The 15,730-nt window shown below is 46.8% G+C and overlaps 1 protein-coding gene across 1 annotated transcript in view; it reads right to left on the bottom strand.

The window, feature by feature from the left end:
* Positions 1-229: 229 nt before the first annotated feature.
* Positions 230-15,730, bottom strand: part of CKMT2 (creatine kinase, mitochondrial 2) — a 31,462-nt gene continuing 15,961 nt past the window's right edge. Inside the window, 6 exon segments of the mRNA XM_068175977.1 lie at positions 230-459; positions 4,434-4,559; positions 5,553-5,687; positions 7,910-8,033; positions 10,318-10,403; positions 12,863-13,084. Coding sequence (XP_068032078.1) covers positions 340-459; positions 4,434-4,559; positions 5,553-5,687; positions 7,910-8,033; positions 10,318-10,403; positions 12,863-13,084 — 813 coding nt within the window. The 3' untranslated portion in view covers positions 230-339.

The following is a 15,730-nucleotide window of genomic DNA, read 5'->3' on the forward strand; positions in this document are numbered from 1 at the left end:
AGGCAGAGCTCGGCAGGTCAGAGAAAGAATGTTTACAGTTAAGAAGAAATAAACAACCTTGAAAAAGCAGCGGGCTGATTCCAGGCTGCTTCAGGCTAGGGAGAAAAGACTCTTTATGATCTCGGGGTCACCCTGACCTTCAGAACCCCGAGAGAAATCTACACACCCCAGTAAAGCTGCACCCAGACGACGTTGTGCCAGTGCAGCAGGCAAGGGAGGAGACCTCAGGTGTCAGGCAGTGTTTTATTACACAATGCATTTATACAGAGATGTACAGGGGTGCCTTTCCATCAGAACGGCAGCCACGTTCACCCTCAGCTGCGGCCATCACCAGCAGCTTCATCTCCTGCTAAACTGAGGCAGGGGGGGTGGCACCTTGATGTCTTGGCCTTTTTCCAGTTTCTTCTCGCAGTCCACGAGGTAATTGACCCCGTCGATGACAATCTGGACTAGCTCCACCTACAACAAGAAGAAAAAATGTGTAGTAACAGAGGGTTCAGCTCATCTGTTAATAGAGGAGTGGGAAGTCGGCTTGTGCTGACCCCAGAGCAGGCAAAGCTGAAAGTGAGGAGGGTCACAGACATCACACCTCCTCTGGCTCAGGGAGTACAGTAATTCCCTTCTCCCGTTTGCCCTGAGCAGCAGAAACTTTCAGTTAGGTCCCTAAAGTTATTTCCACCAAACTGTGCTCCCACGGGAACAAACCAACCAGGCAGAAGTCCCAGTATAAAGTGTTCAGGCGGGAGCTGAGGGACCTGTTTCAAACATGACCCCGAGAGGGTGCAGGGTGTTGCTGAGCAGGGATGCCTGCCCAGAGTGCTCCTTTCCCCCACTGCACTAGGGTGAGGACACAGAGCAGCTGTGCCGTGAGTGTTCAGCCCTGCCAGGCAGTGCTCGGTGAAGCACTAAAGTCCTTGCTGTGTCCCCCCCAGCTCCCAAGCCCAGAACACCCCATGCTTGCAGGAACCTTTGTGTGAGCACAGAGACATGGAAGGAACTGGGAGGGATGCTGGTGCAAGGCGAGCACGAAGGAGTCTTGTTGCCCTGGTTCACACCAGCCCTGAATGCTGCTGGGGGCTCAGGGTGGGTGTCCCCGATGTGGCTGGGGCTGGGAGGACGGCAGGGCTACCAGGGGCATTCACAGTGCCTGAGGGGGCTCATCAAAGCCCAGCTGTGTCCCTCCCCTGCAGATGGCCATGCAGCTCAGGACTCATGCTGCACCCAGCACTCCCTTGCTTCCAGCTCCTCAGTTAATGCCTTGGGATTTAGGTTTTTTATTTTTCAGACCCTGTACTGCTTTAGTGTATAGCACTAAAACTCCATGCCCTGTCAGCTGCTGCTCTCCTGTTTTACTCAGACAAAACAATTCCTCTCTAGGCCTGAACTCAAGGACACCTTATTGTCCCAGATGCAAACAACAGTGAATTGAGGGGGGCACACTTGGAGAAAATTAATTCTTTACCTGAAGCTGGAATTGGAGGATTAACCCCTGATATGGAAATGGACCAAACTTTTAACTTTATGGAAAACTCATGACCATTGTCCATCTTGGGTGCAGCCTCTGGGAGGCTTTTGATGGTCCAAGCTGTACCTCTTGGAGGCCTTTAATAAACACCTGCTTTTATTCTCTTAATCTTGTCCGGCCTCTGTTCTCGGCAGCCACTCCAAGGATCAGAGTGACACTGCCAGGCGTGGGACTCGCTCCAGGCCCAGAGCAGCACCAAAATTCATAATTCTGTATGGCAGGGGTGGTGGTGTCTTCGTAATCTGTTTCAAAATTGCTGGAGAATACAAGGGGCCTTGTCTCCAGCAGACAGGTGACATTTAAGGACCACAGACCCTGTGGCACTGTGAGGCAGCAAGATAAAGCTGGTATTTCTTAATCTCCATGAAATGGCTCATTAGCAACCTTTAATGACTGGCTTGTTAAAACCAAGTGTGAAGACTAAATCCCATTGTCTCTTTATTGTGAGAGTTGCTGATTTTCAAGGGATTTGTTTTTACTATAAGGCATTTCAGTGGCTTAGCAGTTTATTGTATTGTCTTTTACAGACTAGCTGTGTTGGGAATTCAGAGGTCTGAATTTGCAGCCTCCCTAAGACACAAATTTCATATTAAGTTTGCATTGACCAGTAACTGGAACAGAGCAGGAATACAAACAGTTTCATCCTGCACCTTTGGGAACATAATTCAGTTCTGCAAACACATTTACCACATAATGGCATTTATTTAATTATGTATTGGAAAAAAATTATCCTATAATAAAACTTTTCTTATCCCCTTGAGTATGTCTTGTCTTATTTAGATTTCAGAATCTCCAAGGTAGGGTTTGTGTCTTATCTGTTGCCTTTATCCTTTGTAGGAGGCATCACTGACTTCAGTGGAACTCTTCATGTAAGCAAAAATTTGTAGGCTTAGGCTGCCTGCCAGCAGGACTCAATTCATCATGCTGTGTAATCCTGTTTTTTATTATCAATGTTACTTTATTCTAAAACACACATGATGATGTCTCAGGTGTCAATAGATGTGCTTGTCACAGCCTGTTTTGGCAAATAATACAGCTTAATAGTATTTCACTCTTACTTACTTTGTTTCCTGTTACTTATTTCATTCTAGATCCAAAAGAACACAGGTGCCTACATCAAACTTCCATGTTTAAGGTTTCCAGACATCTGTCCCTGGCTGTGGGGACATTCAGAGGCATGTCTGGATCAGAGAGCACACCTGGCTGGGCTGGAAGGGAAGGCGCTGTGGGCTGGGTTAACAACGTTGTCACCCAGGCGCATTACCCCAGGGTTATATTTCTGTTATGAAAACCTACCTAGAATGAGGCTGGCCCCAGGTCCTGGGCTGCAGCGTCAGGACCAGCCTGCATCCATGACCAGCCTGCCACAGCCATGGGGTTTGGCTCAGTCAGAGCTGTGGGAGGAGGCTGCAGCTCCTGGCCATGGCTGTTTCTCCCCATCCCCATTAGCTGTGCTCTCAGGAACTGCTCTGGCTCATAAAATCGTTGAGCATGGAGGTGGAATGAGGTGTGGGACCCGAGCTGCCAGGAGGGCAGCAGCTGCTCCAGGCTGCAGGGTCATTTCCACGCTCTGGCACTTCAAATGCTCCTTCTCACTGAAATGGCTTTGCAGCAAAGGCCTGGGGCGCACCCATCTGCTACAGCCTGTGCCCTACAGGGAAGGCCCAGGGCTCACGATGAAATCTTCACCCTGATTTCAATCCCTGATTTAAATGCACGTCTTAGGTTGCAATGCAAGATGTAAGCAGAAGTGTGTATTCCACCACTGTGTTAAAACCAGGTGGGGCAGTGTTCTTTATCTCTTCCACAACCCATCCTCCCTCCAGGAGATATCTTCTGTTCATGGGCCATTAATTATTAATTATCTCCTGTCCATGGCCAGTGAGTGTCCCTGCATGGCTGATAAAATTCCATCATCCCATGGGGAGAGGCTCCGCCCAGGGGGAGGAGCCAAGCATTCCTACCTGGATACAGTCTGACCTTGGGAACACCACAGCAGCCTTTGCCCACTGCATTCCCAGAGGAGCAGCTTTCTTCCCCACTGCATTCCCAGAGGAAGCCCAGGCCCATCCCCACCAGCCCTGGAGCTTCAGAGGAAAACTCCACCCTTGTGCAGGATCCCTGCTCCAGCAGAAGCACAGCTGGCACTGCAGGAGGGCTGAGCCACCATGGGATGGGGCTGCTGCCACCACCCTGACCCACAGGCTGCCAGGGCTGCTCTGACTCTGGCACTGGTTTGTTTTGTTCTATTGCATTTGTGTTTTTAATGTTCCTAATAAAGAACTGTTATTCCTACTCCCATATCTTTGCCTGAGAGCCCCTTAATGTCAAATTACAATAATTCGGAGGGAGAGGGTTTGCATTTTCCATTTCAGGGGAGGCTCCTGCGTTCCTTAGCAGACACCTGGCTTTCCACACCAACACAACACAGCTCTCTTGTCTGAGAGCCATGGAGAGGATGTGAAAACAGCCCCAGCTCCTCAGTCACTGTGGGGTGGAAGCCTTGTGCTGCTGAGTAACCATGGAGGAAGTGTGTGACTCAGTAGTGAGAGGAGCACAACACCCTTCGCCATGTCTTGCTTTAGTGCCTGAGTCCCTGGGTGGGTTAGGACTCCGTGCCTGCTTCCTTCCAGCACCTGCACACCCTAATGGAGATCCTCAGCTCATGGCCATATTTGTGCAGCTTCCTCAGGGCTGGGTTTGTTCACTGCCAGGACAGGAGCATTTATCAAGCACTTCATGAACGTTAAAAGTTCTCCTTTCAGGGAGCATTTCCACTGGACCAGATTCATAAGGAGTAAAAACTGCCATGGATCCACTGAGGTCAGCAAACTGACCCAGGCAGTACAGATCTGAGCTAAAAAGCAAGGGGCAAACAGAGAAGGAAACCTCAAAAAGTGCAGTTTACCTCTGAGCGACCAAGGCGGTCCAGGTTGGAGATGTCGTAGATGTCAGCCACAGCTGCCGTGTCCACCCCACCGGTGCCACGCTTCTGCAGGCGCAGGTTCTCCAGGATTTTGGAGAACCTGGGGTCCTGCCAGTGAAATAGAGATTTTTGGAGTTCACTTAAGTTAACAAAATGAATTAAGCATTTATATTCTGGCTTGTAGAGTTACGTGTTGAATTTTAACCTTTTACTTAAGAAACCTCTGCCATGGTACAAAGGGCATGAGAAAATGCAAATTTCTGAAGTTTCTTGCATAAAGAACAATACCCAGGGATGCAAAGAACCCACATAAAGAAGCTCCTGTGTCTCCAACCCCATCAGGACTGTCAGGCGTTCACAGGTAAGCACCAAAGGACCAAAAGCCCACGCACAAAGAGGAAAAGTTCAAAAGTTCAGTCATGAGGAAGACCACGATCTTCAGCCTCAGAGACCACCGAGGGGTCCCCATGCACACCGAGGGGTCCCCGTGCGACCACCACGGCAGCCCACGCGTGCCCAGAAGGGCGTGGACCTCTTTAGCATGAGAGGCGAGGCCAGGCGGGGCCAGGGGCTGAATATGCATGGCAGGTTGTGCAATGTGTTGCAAATGGAACGCCTTTGGGAACAAAGGTGTGGGTCAGGTGAGGGTCGGGGCACAAGGTTTTGGAGAGCTATCTCACTTGTGCCGGGCGCTGACATACATACCCACTTCACGACTACCCCAGGGTGTGGAGTCTGTTTATTTATTCTGCGTATCGCTTCACCAGGAGAAACAGCTTTGAGCTTCCTGCCTTCCACTGCGTGCACTGGGCAGAGAGAGTCACTGCCATGCTGTGATCCTCACAGCACTGCCACAAGGACTGGCAGAGGTGGAGATTTTAGAGTTTTCTCACTCCTTCGGTTACAGCCCCTCTTTTTGCAGGATTACGGCAAACTCCTTTAGCCTGTCCCCGGGACCTTGTTACACACATCCTTTTAATGCGCAGTTGTCGTAAGCTGCCATTTCTCCTCTGCTCCTTTACACCCCAGGAGAGCTGGCTTTTGTCACATTTAAACTCTGTCACATTTATGTCACTTTTGTCCCTTTTAAGTGCCGTGTACCTTGCTGAGCCTGGGCAGCTTGACGTGGACTCCTGCACGCAGCCCCGTGCCCAGGTTGGAGGGGCAGGTCAGCACGTAGCCCAGGCGCTCGTTCCACATGAACTCCCAGCCCCGCTCCTTGATCAGCCTTTCCACCTGGGTGCCAGCACAGGAACGAAACAAAAAGGGCAGCGTTTACAAGGGTCCTGCTGTAAGGTGCCAGTGGAGTGGCAGGGTGCACACCTGGGTGCAGTCTGGTCTGGGTGTGGTACAGATGTTTGCACTCCTCAGGTCCCAGAAGGATTTCTTCACCGCCCTCTCGTGACTGCTAATGTGGGAAATGGATTTATGGAAAATTCTCAGGGCCTGGCAGAAGGCCCCCACAGTGTGCATCCCCATGCAAACCTCGAGACAAGAAATGCTGACTTAGAAATGCCCAGGAACAGGACAGATACTGCTGAGAGAGAAATGGAGCCACAAACAAGTTTCCAAAGGTGGACTTACAGACAAGACTGGATTCTTTGGAGAGACAGAGCTATGAAAGGTGCACTGTAGTGGGACCCACGAGGGGTAATTTTAGATGATTGGCCTTAAGGCACATACAGCATGGTGTGGCTAGAGCTGATAGGCCAGGAAACACTTAGAGTGTTTTGTAATTAGGAAACAGCAACTTCTGATTGTGATGGCGTGGATTATAACGTCTGTATTGTCTCACCCTTCTCATGAGACTGAAAACGGAACAAAAATGGAATAAAAGCTGCCCCATCTCTGGGTCAGAAAAAAGTATAATCCTAGAAATCATCTTGCAGACTCTTGGTCACTTCACCAGAAAACTCCCTGTTGTGGTGTTTTGGTAAAGCCTTGGCCCATGGAGCCACATCTTCACTTAAGAGTTGTGGCTTTTGCCATTTGTTTATAACTCGGTAATTTTGAGGAAATTTTGCAACACAGGACTCCAAAGGACTCAAACACTATGAAGCAAACGGAAGGAGCTGAGCCTGAGTTTTGTGTAGTTTTCTAGCTGATGTCATGACTCCTGGAAGAGAACATTTGGCCTCTAAGTGCCACGCTTCCATTATAAGGAGACAACAAAGCTTGTAGATAAGACTTCTCATTCACAGGTCTCTGACCAGAATTGACAGGAGAGTGAAATAATTACCAGCAGGAAAATCACAAGGGTCTACTGCCCTTTGAATAACCTGGTATCTGTTCACTCATCTGTGCTTGTGCAAACCCAAAACAATTTCAGTTGAGGAGAACTGAGGAGAACTGGATGCATAAAACCAGCTCATGCTCACAAGACTCCTATGAATATTGCTGATTACTTCAGGTCTGCAGGAGGATACAGAATAAATTACTCTCCTAAGATAATTTCTGTGTTTTGTGAGGGTAACACCATGGATGGTGGGAAACCAGACCCGATTTGCTGCCCCAGAGACTTGCTGAGGGCACAGCTCCCAAAGCTGCCCCACCACTTTCCACATCCATGTCCACAGCCTGGCACGAGCTCAGCTCGACAGCAGAGGCAAAGCTGGGAACAACACCTGGGGGCTGTGTCGCCTGGGCCACCGCCTGTGCAGGGCTGAGTCTCACAGGTGTGCCTGGAAACCCACCCTGGAAACTCTCAGTAACCACCTTGGTGCCAGCAGAGCACAAATCAGACGGCTTTGTTTTTCTGTGCCCCAAAACCGACTGCAAGCCCTAACTCTAACCCAGACCATTCCAGGGTTCCCTGATATTACCTGTGGGGCACAATGAAGTTCTATTTCTCTGGCAAATCAACTTTTTTTTTTTTTTTTTTTTTTTTGTGCCAGAGCAGGTCAGAGGGCTGCACTGGGCCCAGACCCAACCTGAGTCATACCTGAACTGTCTGGGCAAAACTGTTTTAACCCACACCCTGTCCCAGAAAGCCTTTCCTATCATTGTGATTAGCTATACCAGAATAATACCCAGGAACCCTGACTATCACAAATCCCCATTTCTCCCCAAAACAGTGGGTCCTAAACCCTGAGTCCTGTGCACAACCTCAGCAGCCTCCACTCTGCTCCCAGCCTCAGAAATAAGAACCAGGAGGATGGGCCAAATAAAGTCCTCAATCAAGCAAATCAAACAATGCAAATAAAGTGCTTCATTTGTGATTTCCCACAGTCTGCAGGTACCAAATGGAAAAAAAAAAAAAAAAGGGATATTTATTTATTTTCCCCTACAACTCAGCAGTCTGCCCATATTTCCTGCTTTAGCTGTGTTGCTGTGGGTTGTTGTGTGGACTGATGTGACTTCATTTCATTGCCCCCGGAGATATCAGCTCAGTGGGAACCACAGCAAGCAGGGGTGACAGCAGTGAACAAACAGGAATAATGAACTCACTGAGACACTACCTCTTTTAATCCACGGCAGAACCTTTCAAAGACACGTTTCATGTTGCCACCCTTCTCCATTGAGATCACCCTGGTGTGGTCCTCTTCATTAATCCAAATGAGAAATGTCTTCTCATTGTTGTGCCTAGTCAAGAGGGGAGAAAAAAAAAATTAATATCTTTAAAAAGGCAAGCCCTGAGAAACAATTCTCATCATCCTTAGTTTTATCACAGTCTTTCCAAGCAGCAGAGGTGTTAAACGTGTCATAATCAAGCTGCTGTCTGGAGTGAGGGGCTGGGGCTGGTTGCACCACTGGATGCCTCATGCCTATGGCATTGCAGGGCCTCTTGGGCACAGTGTGGGGAGGGTTTTGTGGTCACATCACGCTGCTGTGGTCCTCTATCAGGAGCACAGCTGGGGATGCAGCCAAGGGAGAAGCCAAGCTCTGCCCCCTCTGTCCTCAGGGAAGGGTTCCATTGCTCTCAGAAAACCCAAACACCTGCATGCTGCTGGGGGCCAAGTAATGTGTGCTTACTTAATATTGTTCTCCCCTGCCTCAAACCCCAGTGTCCCTGGGAGCACTGGGTGTCTGCATCCCTCAAGGGATGGGTCTGGGATCCCTCAGTGACCCGGCCAGAAAGGACAGAACCCCTGAAAACCCACTCCTGCCTCAAACAGGCAGTCAGGGCTGGCTTTGTGAAGTGCTCCTGGCTTTCTCTATGCTTGGCCAGTCTCCTACTACTGCCTCCCTACAGCACGTAGAAGGTGATGGATGGGATCAGACTCATCTGTGCCAGCAGTGAAATATCACCAGGTTTAAGGCACATGAAAGGGAAAGCCCAAGATCACTGAGAGCCTGACTTTCAGCTGGTCTTTTGATGCGTCTCCTTTTTCTTTCTGCAGCTGGAGCTGGCCAGTGCAATGCTGAGCAGGTGTAAACATCCTGTGCCCTGACACTGGGGTCAGGCCAGGTCCCGGCACCTCCTCCTCAGTCAAGAGGGAGATTAGGGAAATCACTAATGCTGAGGGAGGGATTTATAAATAGTCTGAGCTCGGCCTGAGGCAGATCCCCTTTTAGTTCAGCAAGTGTCCCCATTGCTGCCAGGACCATGCATTTAAACTGTGCCATTGCTGACAGTGCTGTTGGTGGAAATGCTCCTGCAGCCCACGACAAGGACAGGATGGAAATCATCACAAGCAAAATTATTTCCACAATGTGCACACTTTTTGATAACAATTTCTTGCAAGAAAAAGGCAGATTTTCGAGATGTGGCTTGCAGAAGTATTTTCCAATCACACTATTTTTTTTTCCATTCCCCATGATATGTCACATGTAAAAGAAGCCAAAATCCAGGTCTGTTTAATTCAGAAAATCCCTGGATAGTAATTATGGTACTGGTAATTCTGTTTGGTTGTAGAGACAATGAATGGGCATCTCAAGCTTTAGCCTTTTCCTCTTCCTCAGGCTTCACTGGGGACCAAAGAATCTGCACCTTGTTGAATCTCATAGGAAGCTTGTTGAAATTAAAAAATCCTCACAGTTTTCCAGCAGGTCACTGGGTTTGGGGGTGATCAGGTTTCACACTAGGCGGTTCCTCAGAATGCTTTTTGCCTGTTCTTTTCAGGGTTAAATCACCTGGCAATGCCTGCAGTGCAGCAGGCTAGATGCAGATGCTGTGCACAGCTGCCCCATCCTCTGCTGTTGGTTTGGGCACTCATCTCAGAGCTTCTACCCCTTCATCCATACAGCAGATATTGTATTTGGGCCTGATATCAAGTGTGCTTTTGTGGCAGGCACATTCTTCTCTCTCTCAGGATTTTTCACAGAGGTGCACAGAGGAAAGAAAGAGAAAACAATTTCTATTTCTGCTCCTTGTTTTTCCCATGTGGAATGTGTTTGGAGAATTGTTCACCTGGGGTGATTGGCTGGTTGGGTTCTGGTGAGGATTGTTGGAGCTGATGGCCAATCCAACCCACCTGTGGCTGCACTCTCAGAGAGGATCACGAGTTGTGAGGAGTTAGATATGGTAGTTAGGAAAAGCAGGTTTGTAGTTTTAGTATCTCCTTTAAACAGTATATTAATGGATTATAGCATGGTTATAATAGAGAAACCATTCAGCCTCTGAGCTGGAGTGAGACATCAGCATTTCTTCCCACCGGGTTCACCTGCATTTACAATAAGTTGTGGCAGTAGAAACAGACCTAGAACAGAGCAGGAAGTCCAACTTCCCTGTCTCCTTTTCATCCAGCTCATTTGGAAGGAAAGGGGTGCTGCTTTCAGCTGCGGGAATTAAAACTTTTCTCTTTTTGAAGCAAACTGGACATGCTGTGAGTGTGGGGCCAGAGTGCTGGCAGGGTTAGGAGAAGCAAGGAGGTTTGTAAGACGATCTTTGGGCAGGACACAGGACCCTGCAGGACACACAACCTACCAGATCCCTCTGGCGTCCGGCCAGTCACGGGCCATCCCAGCACATGTCAGCAGAGGGGACACGGGCTTGTCAAAGAGGAAATGATCCTGGGCACCAGGACAGGGCCAAAGAGACAGAGAAAACAGAACAAAACTCCAGTTTATCCAGGAAGCACTGTAACGCTGTACATGTTTTGTGAGGGCAGTGGAAGCACAAGCAAATCACACAGTACAGCCTGGGAACCTGGTTCCTTTGCTGGAAACTAACATCTCTTTACTCTGATTTTCTCAACTCTCGCAGATGTTTGCTGACATGTTTTGCCAAAAACATTTTTCAAGTGCAGGGGGGGATGGGTGCTGGGGGCTGAGTCCATGTGGACACACCAAAGGATGCTCTGCAGGACACGGCTCCAGAGATCTCTGCATTCAGACACATTTCAGCATAGGAGAAGTCAATGAGTTCTTAAAGACTGGGGAAAAAAAAAACCCAAAAACCAAAAAAAGAAAGAAAAAAAAAAGGTGCTAGTTCTGAAAAGATACTTCTCCAGCATGGAGATTTAGATTGTTATTCTGAGCATGAACTCAAGGTAGGAATTTAATCAGTGCTAATCTCAACCTTTTAGAATCACAGGCTTGTTATGTTCCTTAACAGAGATGCTATTTATGACTGAATAAATGTAGCACATGCTGTGCCACCAACTTGCCCCATGCCTAATAGTTTAGAATTTTTAAAGCAATTGCTTTGGGTATTTTTCCCCTCCAAGGAAAATAAGTATTATATATTCATTTTCACGTGTGTGTGAAAAAACTATTATTTCTTAATTCCTTGAACAATGCCATGTCAAATCTTGGTGGGTTTTTGTTGACGACGTTGTTGGTTTTATTCTTTTTCTTTTTAAACCTAGGGCTTAACTAGAAATAGTGAGGCACTCCATCCAGAAGGCATATGACAGTGTAGATACTTTGATGTGCTTTACTTCATTTTTCCCTTAATGAAGAATGTAATAATTATTATTATATTTTTCATTTCACCTAGGTTTTCATCTTTGAATGCTTTGTAATGGACACGGTGCATGCAGAACTCCAACCATGCAGGAAGAAAAGGTGTAGAGTTCTCTTTGTTCTTCAAAGGGACACCAAATTTCCTTCCTCAGCTTGCTCCACTTGACACTTTGCTTGAAACAGAAATCCCCCTTTTTGCAGGAAAAGAGCTGTTACTTTTCCTCATGAGCATATGGCCCAAATCTGCAAAGCCTCAAATGCCTTCTGTGCTGAGTGCAATTCAAGTAGCACTGATTTATCTCACTGAAATAAACCTTGATCTTACAGAGCTGAAATGGTGCCTTTAGAAGCTGGCAGGAAGCCTGGTCCCACAGAGGTGCCAGGTCCTGAGGTGCTGGAGGGGTAAGCAGTGATGTGAGGTAAGGAATGAATCTCAGGTTACAACATCAGTGTCTGATGCCTACAAATTTACATTCTCATGAAACAAAACAAAATCAGATAAAATGCTGAATCAGTGAAGCCTATTCCACTTCCCACAGGATTTAGCCTTAAACCACGAAGGAATTACATTTTCCACGCTCCTGTTTCAACCTCTACTTCCTGAGGAGCTGTCTCCTGCTGAAAATAAAACCTGCAACAGGTCATCAACATCTTGTCAACAAACATATTACCAGGGACATTTAATTTAAAAAAAGTTACTGACCTTACATAAATTCTTAACTCCTGGTTAATCCAGACACCTAGTTCCAGGGTTATAAATAGTTACGTTACTTCATCAGCTCCCCTTTGGTTGATGTTATGGAATAATGTGCCATGAGTATAGCTAAGAGGGTACAGCCACTCCTTTGGGTACTTAAAATGCACATTCAAGCTTTGTTTGACATGTCACATGCTGTGACAAAATCCATGATGAAAATCCTTGTGTTTCCATCTGTGTGACAATGAAAACTCTTGTTATGGGCCTGGTCCTTCAATTCCTCGAACACAACGACAGGACTGGGAAAAGGTCACCTGGGTGCAATAGGCTACGGCCACTTTAGGGAAACTGGAATTAGCGTAGTGTTCACTTATGAAATTACACCCAAAATTTGGGAAATTAGAATTAGTGTCATTCTGATGTAAAGAAACCGCGGGCAAAGCCCCCCACCCCCACGGAACGGAGCACAGATACCATGTAATGCCTGTCTCAGTGTAATGCTTTTAGTTAGAATGGTTAATGCACAAAGAATCACCGTTTGCTCAAGGAGATGACCAAGGAAAGGTCCTGAATTGACCTGCTTGCTCATCCAGAGAGGTGGCATCAGCCATGCGGGTCTGATTTGACACTGGCCTCACTCTCTGGAATATAAATCCTCGCCTCAGACCTGCACAGTGATGTCCTTAACAGAAGCACAGACCCTGGGTGGCTCGCTGTCCCATTAAAAACATGGACAGGCCATTAGGCACAGGTTAACAATGTGGTTATCCTGCCGGGCTCTGCAGGGAAGCGTGTTCCCGCGGGCAAGGCGGAGATTAAACCAAAGCCGGGCCTGTGCGGGCGCTGCTGGCGCCGTGGCGCGACTCACATCGATCAGCTGCTGCTGCTCCCGCTCGGTCATGCTGGTCAGGCTGTAGTACTTGCCGGACAGGTCGCCCCGCAGGCCGGAGAGCGCGGTGACCACGACGTTCTCCACCTCCCTGCGCTCGGCGCGGGTGCAGGCGGGCGGCAGGCTCAGCCCGCGGATGCTGCGCCCGGTGCGCACCCGCGACGAGAGCACGTAGCGCTCGTCGAACTGCCCGTGGGTGATCTGCGGTGGGAAAGCACCATGAGACATCAATTTCCAAGAATTAAGAATTTTAGGAAAGTTAAGGTGATGGTTAAATTAGACGTTGCTGAGTTAGCGGAAGTAGATGGATAGGCTTTGTTCATAGTTAACAGGAGCCAGATCTAGTAACTCATTGATTGTCAACTTTATGTTTGGGTAGCTGTGCTTATAATGAAAAATAGAATGTGGTAAACAGATTTCAGGGACACGAAAACAGTTGCAGACTTCCCATACTTGAGGAATCCATTGAACACAGGAAAACCACAAGGGTTCATTTGTCACGTATGCATTGAAAAGGTGGAAAGGTCAGAACGAGGAAGACTCAATTTACTTCCTCATTTTGGAGACCCCTCCTCAAAGTGGACCCCTGACTCATTTCAGGGAACAAAACAACACATGCTTAATAGCCTTTTTGCCAATTAGCATACGAAGCAGAGCAGAGAAAGTGACAGGGATATGAATATGCATTCATATTTTGTGTGTTCAAGACTTCTGTAGATAAAAGGGCTCTGTAATGCCTGTGATTTTTGCAGTGCGCTTTAGGGAGTTATCCCACATGTTGCCCTGCCGTTGCAATCAGCATACACTTTCTAACTTTAAACTGCTATAGAGTTTTTGTCCCTCTCAGCTGGATATCAATATTAGATCGATATTCATATTTTAGTATATCAACCGGATTGCAATATATGGCTTAGAATAAATTAGTGCTCAGGACTAAAAAATATAGTATCCTTTTGTAATATGTAATATATGTTATAAAATAATTCGTGCTAAATGAAATTAAAAACCACAGCATTTTGTGCGCTAAAACCAGTGTCGGGCAACAAGCAGGCTAAGTGATAGAAATTCAAAATGCCAGGAAGACAGTGTCGCCAGAGATGTATATTCCAAAGGATTTTTCATCTGACAAGACCCCAGCTGGGGGCATTTTTGATAGGCAGCAGCAGCAGCAACAGAATGAGTGGTAAAGATTCAAACACTAAGAAGACAATGTCTCCAGAAATGTATATTCCAAGGGATTTCTCTGGTTTCACTAGACCCCAGCAGAAGGCATTCTGATAGGCATCAGCAGAAGCTTATCCCGGAGATTTTCACCTGACAGGATTCCAGGAAAGCCCGATAGTATGCTAAAGAAGACTCCCTTCCAATGCCCGAGAGACTGTATAAAAATGGACCCCTTAGAACTGAGCCTCGGAGACCCACGGGGACTTTGGTGCCACAGAGGCCAAGTCCTAGGCCTCCCCAACACTGATCACCTGGCTCAGAGTCAAATCTCTTGTGGCCCCTTTTTGTTTTCAAATTTATACTTTGATAATGTAATAAAATTCTTTAATTATTAAATCGGAGCATTCATTTATAGCACCTTTTAAATGGAACCAAGTGACGGGAAAGAGCAATATACACAGGATGAATTCCTGTCTCAAAAGAGGTTATTCTGAAGGATTATTCTGTCTAGAAGATATGCATTGAACGATAAGATGAATATTTGTTGCCAGAACCAGATATTTGAGGGGATTACCGTCTAACAGGATTTCAGCAATCAGAGTATTCTGGGAAAACCTCCCCGAAGCACCACAAGAAAAGAACATGCATTAATATGTGAAAAAGGACAAAAGGAATCAGGAGGGCCCTCCCAGAATCCCACAAAGTCTGGAAACAGTATAAAAAAGACCCTGTGAAATCAGTACCCTGTGAACTGCCAGGGTACAGTGCTGCATGGTGAGACAAAGTGAAAATTTAACAGGGTAGAAATCCATTTAGATTTAAGTGAAATGTGCCACTTTGAGCTTGCTAGCATAAGTGAAATGTGCTGTGTAGTCTGGCAACTGCAGCACTAACAAAACTGCCCCAGCCAAAGAAAAAGAATGCAAATTTCCAAGCTAAAGAGATAAGAGATGAGAAAAACTCCTCAGACCTTGAAACAGACAGCGCAGAGTGACCCAGGAGTTCTTTCTATACTTTCTAACAAAAACTAAGTACAAGTGTAACTAGCTGTAAGTGGAACCAAAATCAGCAGAATGAATATGCATGAACCTATTGTGAAATTCTACACATATGTAAATTAGTTAAGGGTAATAAAAAAGGATCGGGAGTTTTCAGGGATGACCATGTCCTTTGAAGGCGAACGATCCCCACAAGTGTCCAGCGCTGTAATAAACATACCGTCCCTACAAGTCTTTATAGGAATTGTGGGGTTTTGATTTTTTATCCACGTTTCAATAGTCCGGACCCAGCTCACCCAGCACCGATCGCCTGGCTCAGTGCTGATTTGCTTGAGGCTTTTCCAATTTTACTTTGATTCCATTTAATAAATTCCTTTAATTAATAAATTGACTAATTCATTTACAACAGGATAATAATTGGCTTTTGCATTTACATATTAGCCTAGGCATGTTGTGATTATAAGTATTTAGGAATAGTACCAATTATAACTCCTTTTAGCTGTCTGAAAAAATGGTTTTGTGATTTGTGTCAGTTGGCAATGGAGCCAGCAAATGCTTGTGTTAAAAATGGGACCACACTCCCAGTATTAAAAGTGATTTCAGCACTTATTATAATAAAGGAAAGGCCTAAAACAAAGGAGGCCACAGGCTGAACAGGAGCGTTCCCATCGAGGATGCTGTGGCG

This window comes from Anomalospiza imberbis, chromosome Z (genome assembly GCF_031753505.1).
Source record: "Anomalospiza imberbis isolate Cuckoo-Finch-1a 21T00152 chromosome Z, ASM3175350v1, whole genome shotgun sequence".
In the NCBI taxonomy this organism is placed as follows: domain Eukaryota; kingdom Metazoa; phylum Chordata; class Aves; order Passeriformes; family Viduidae; genus Anomalospiza; species Anomalospiza imberbis.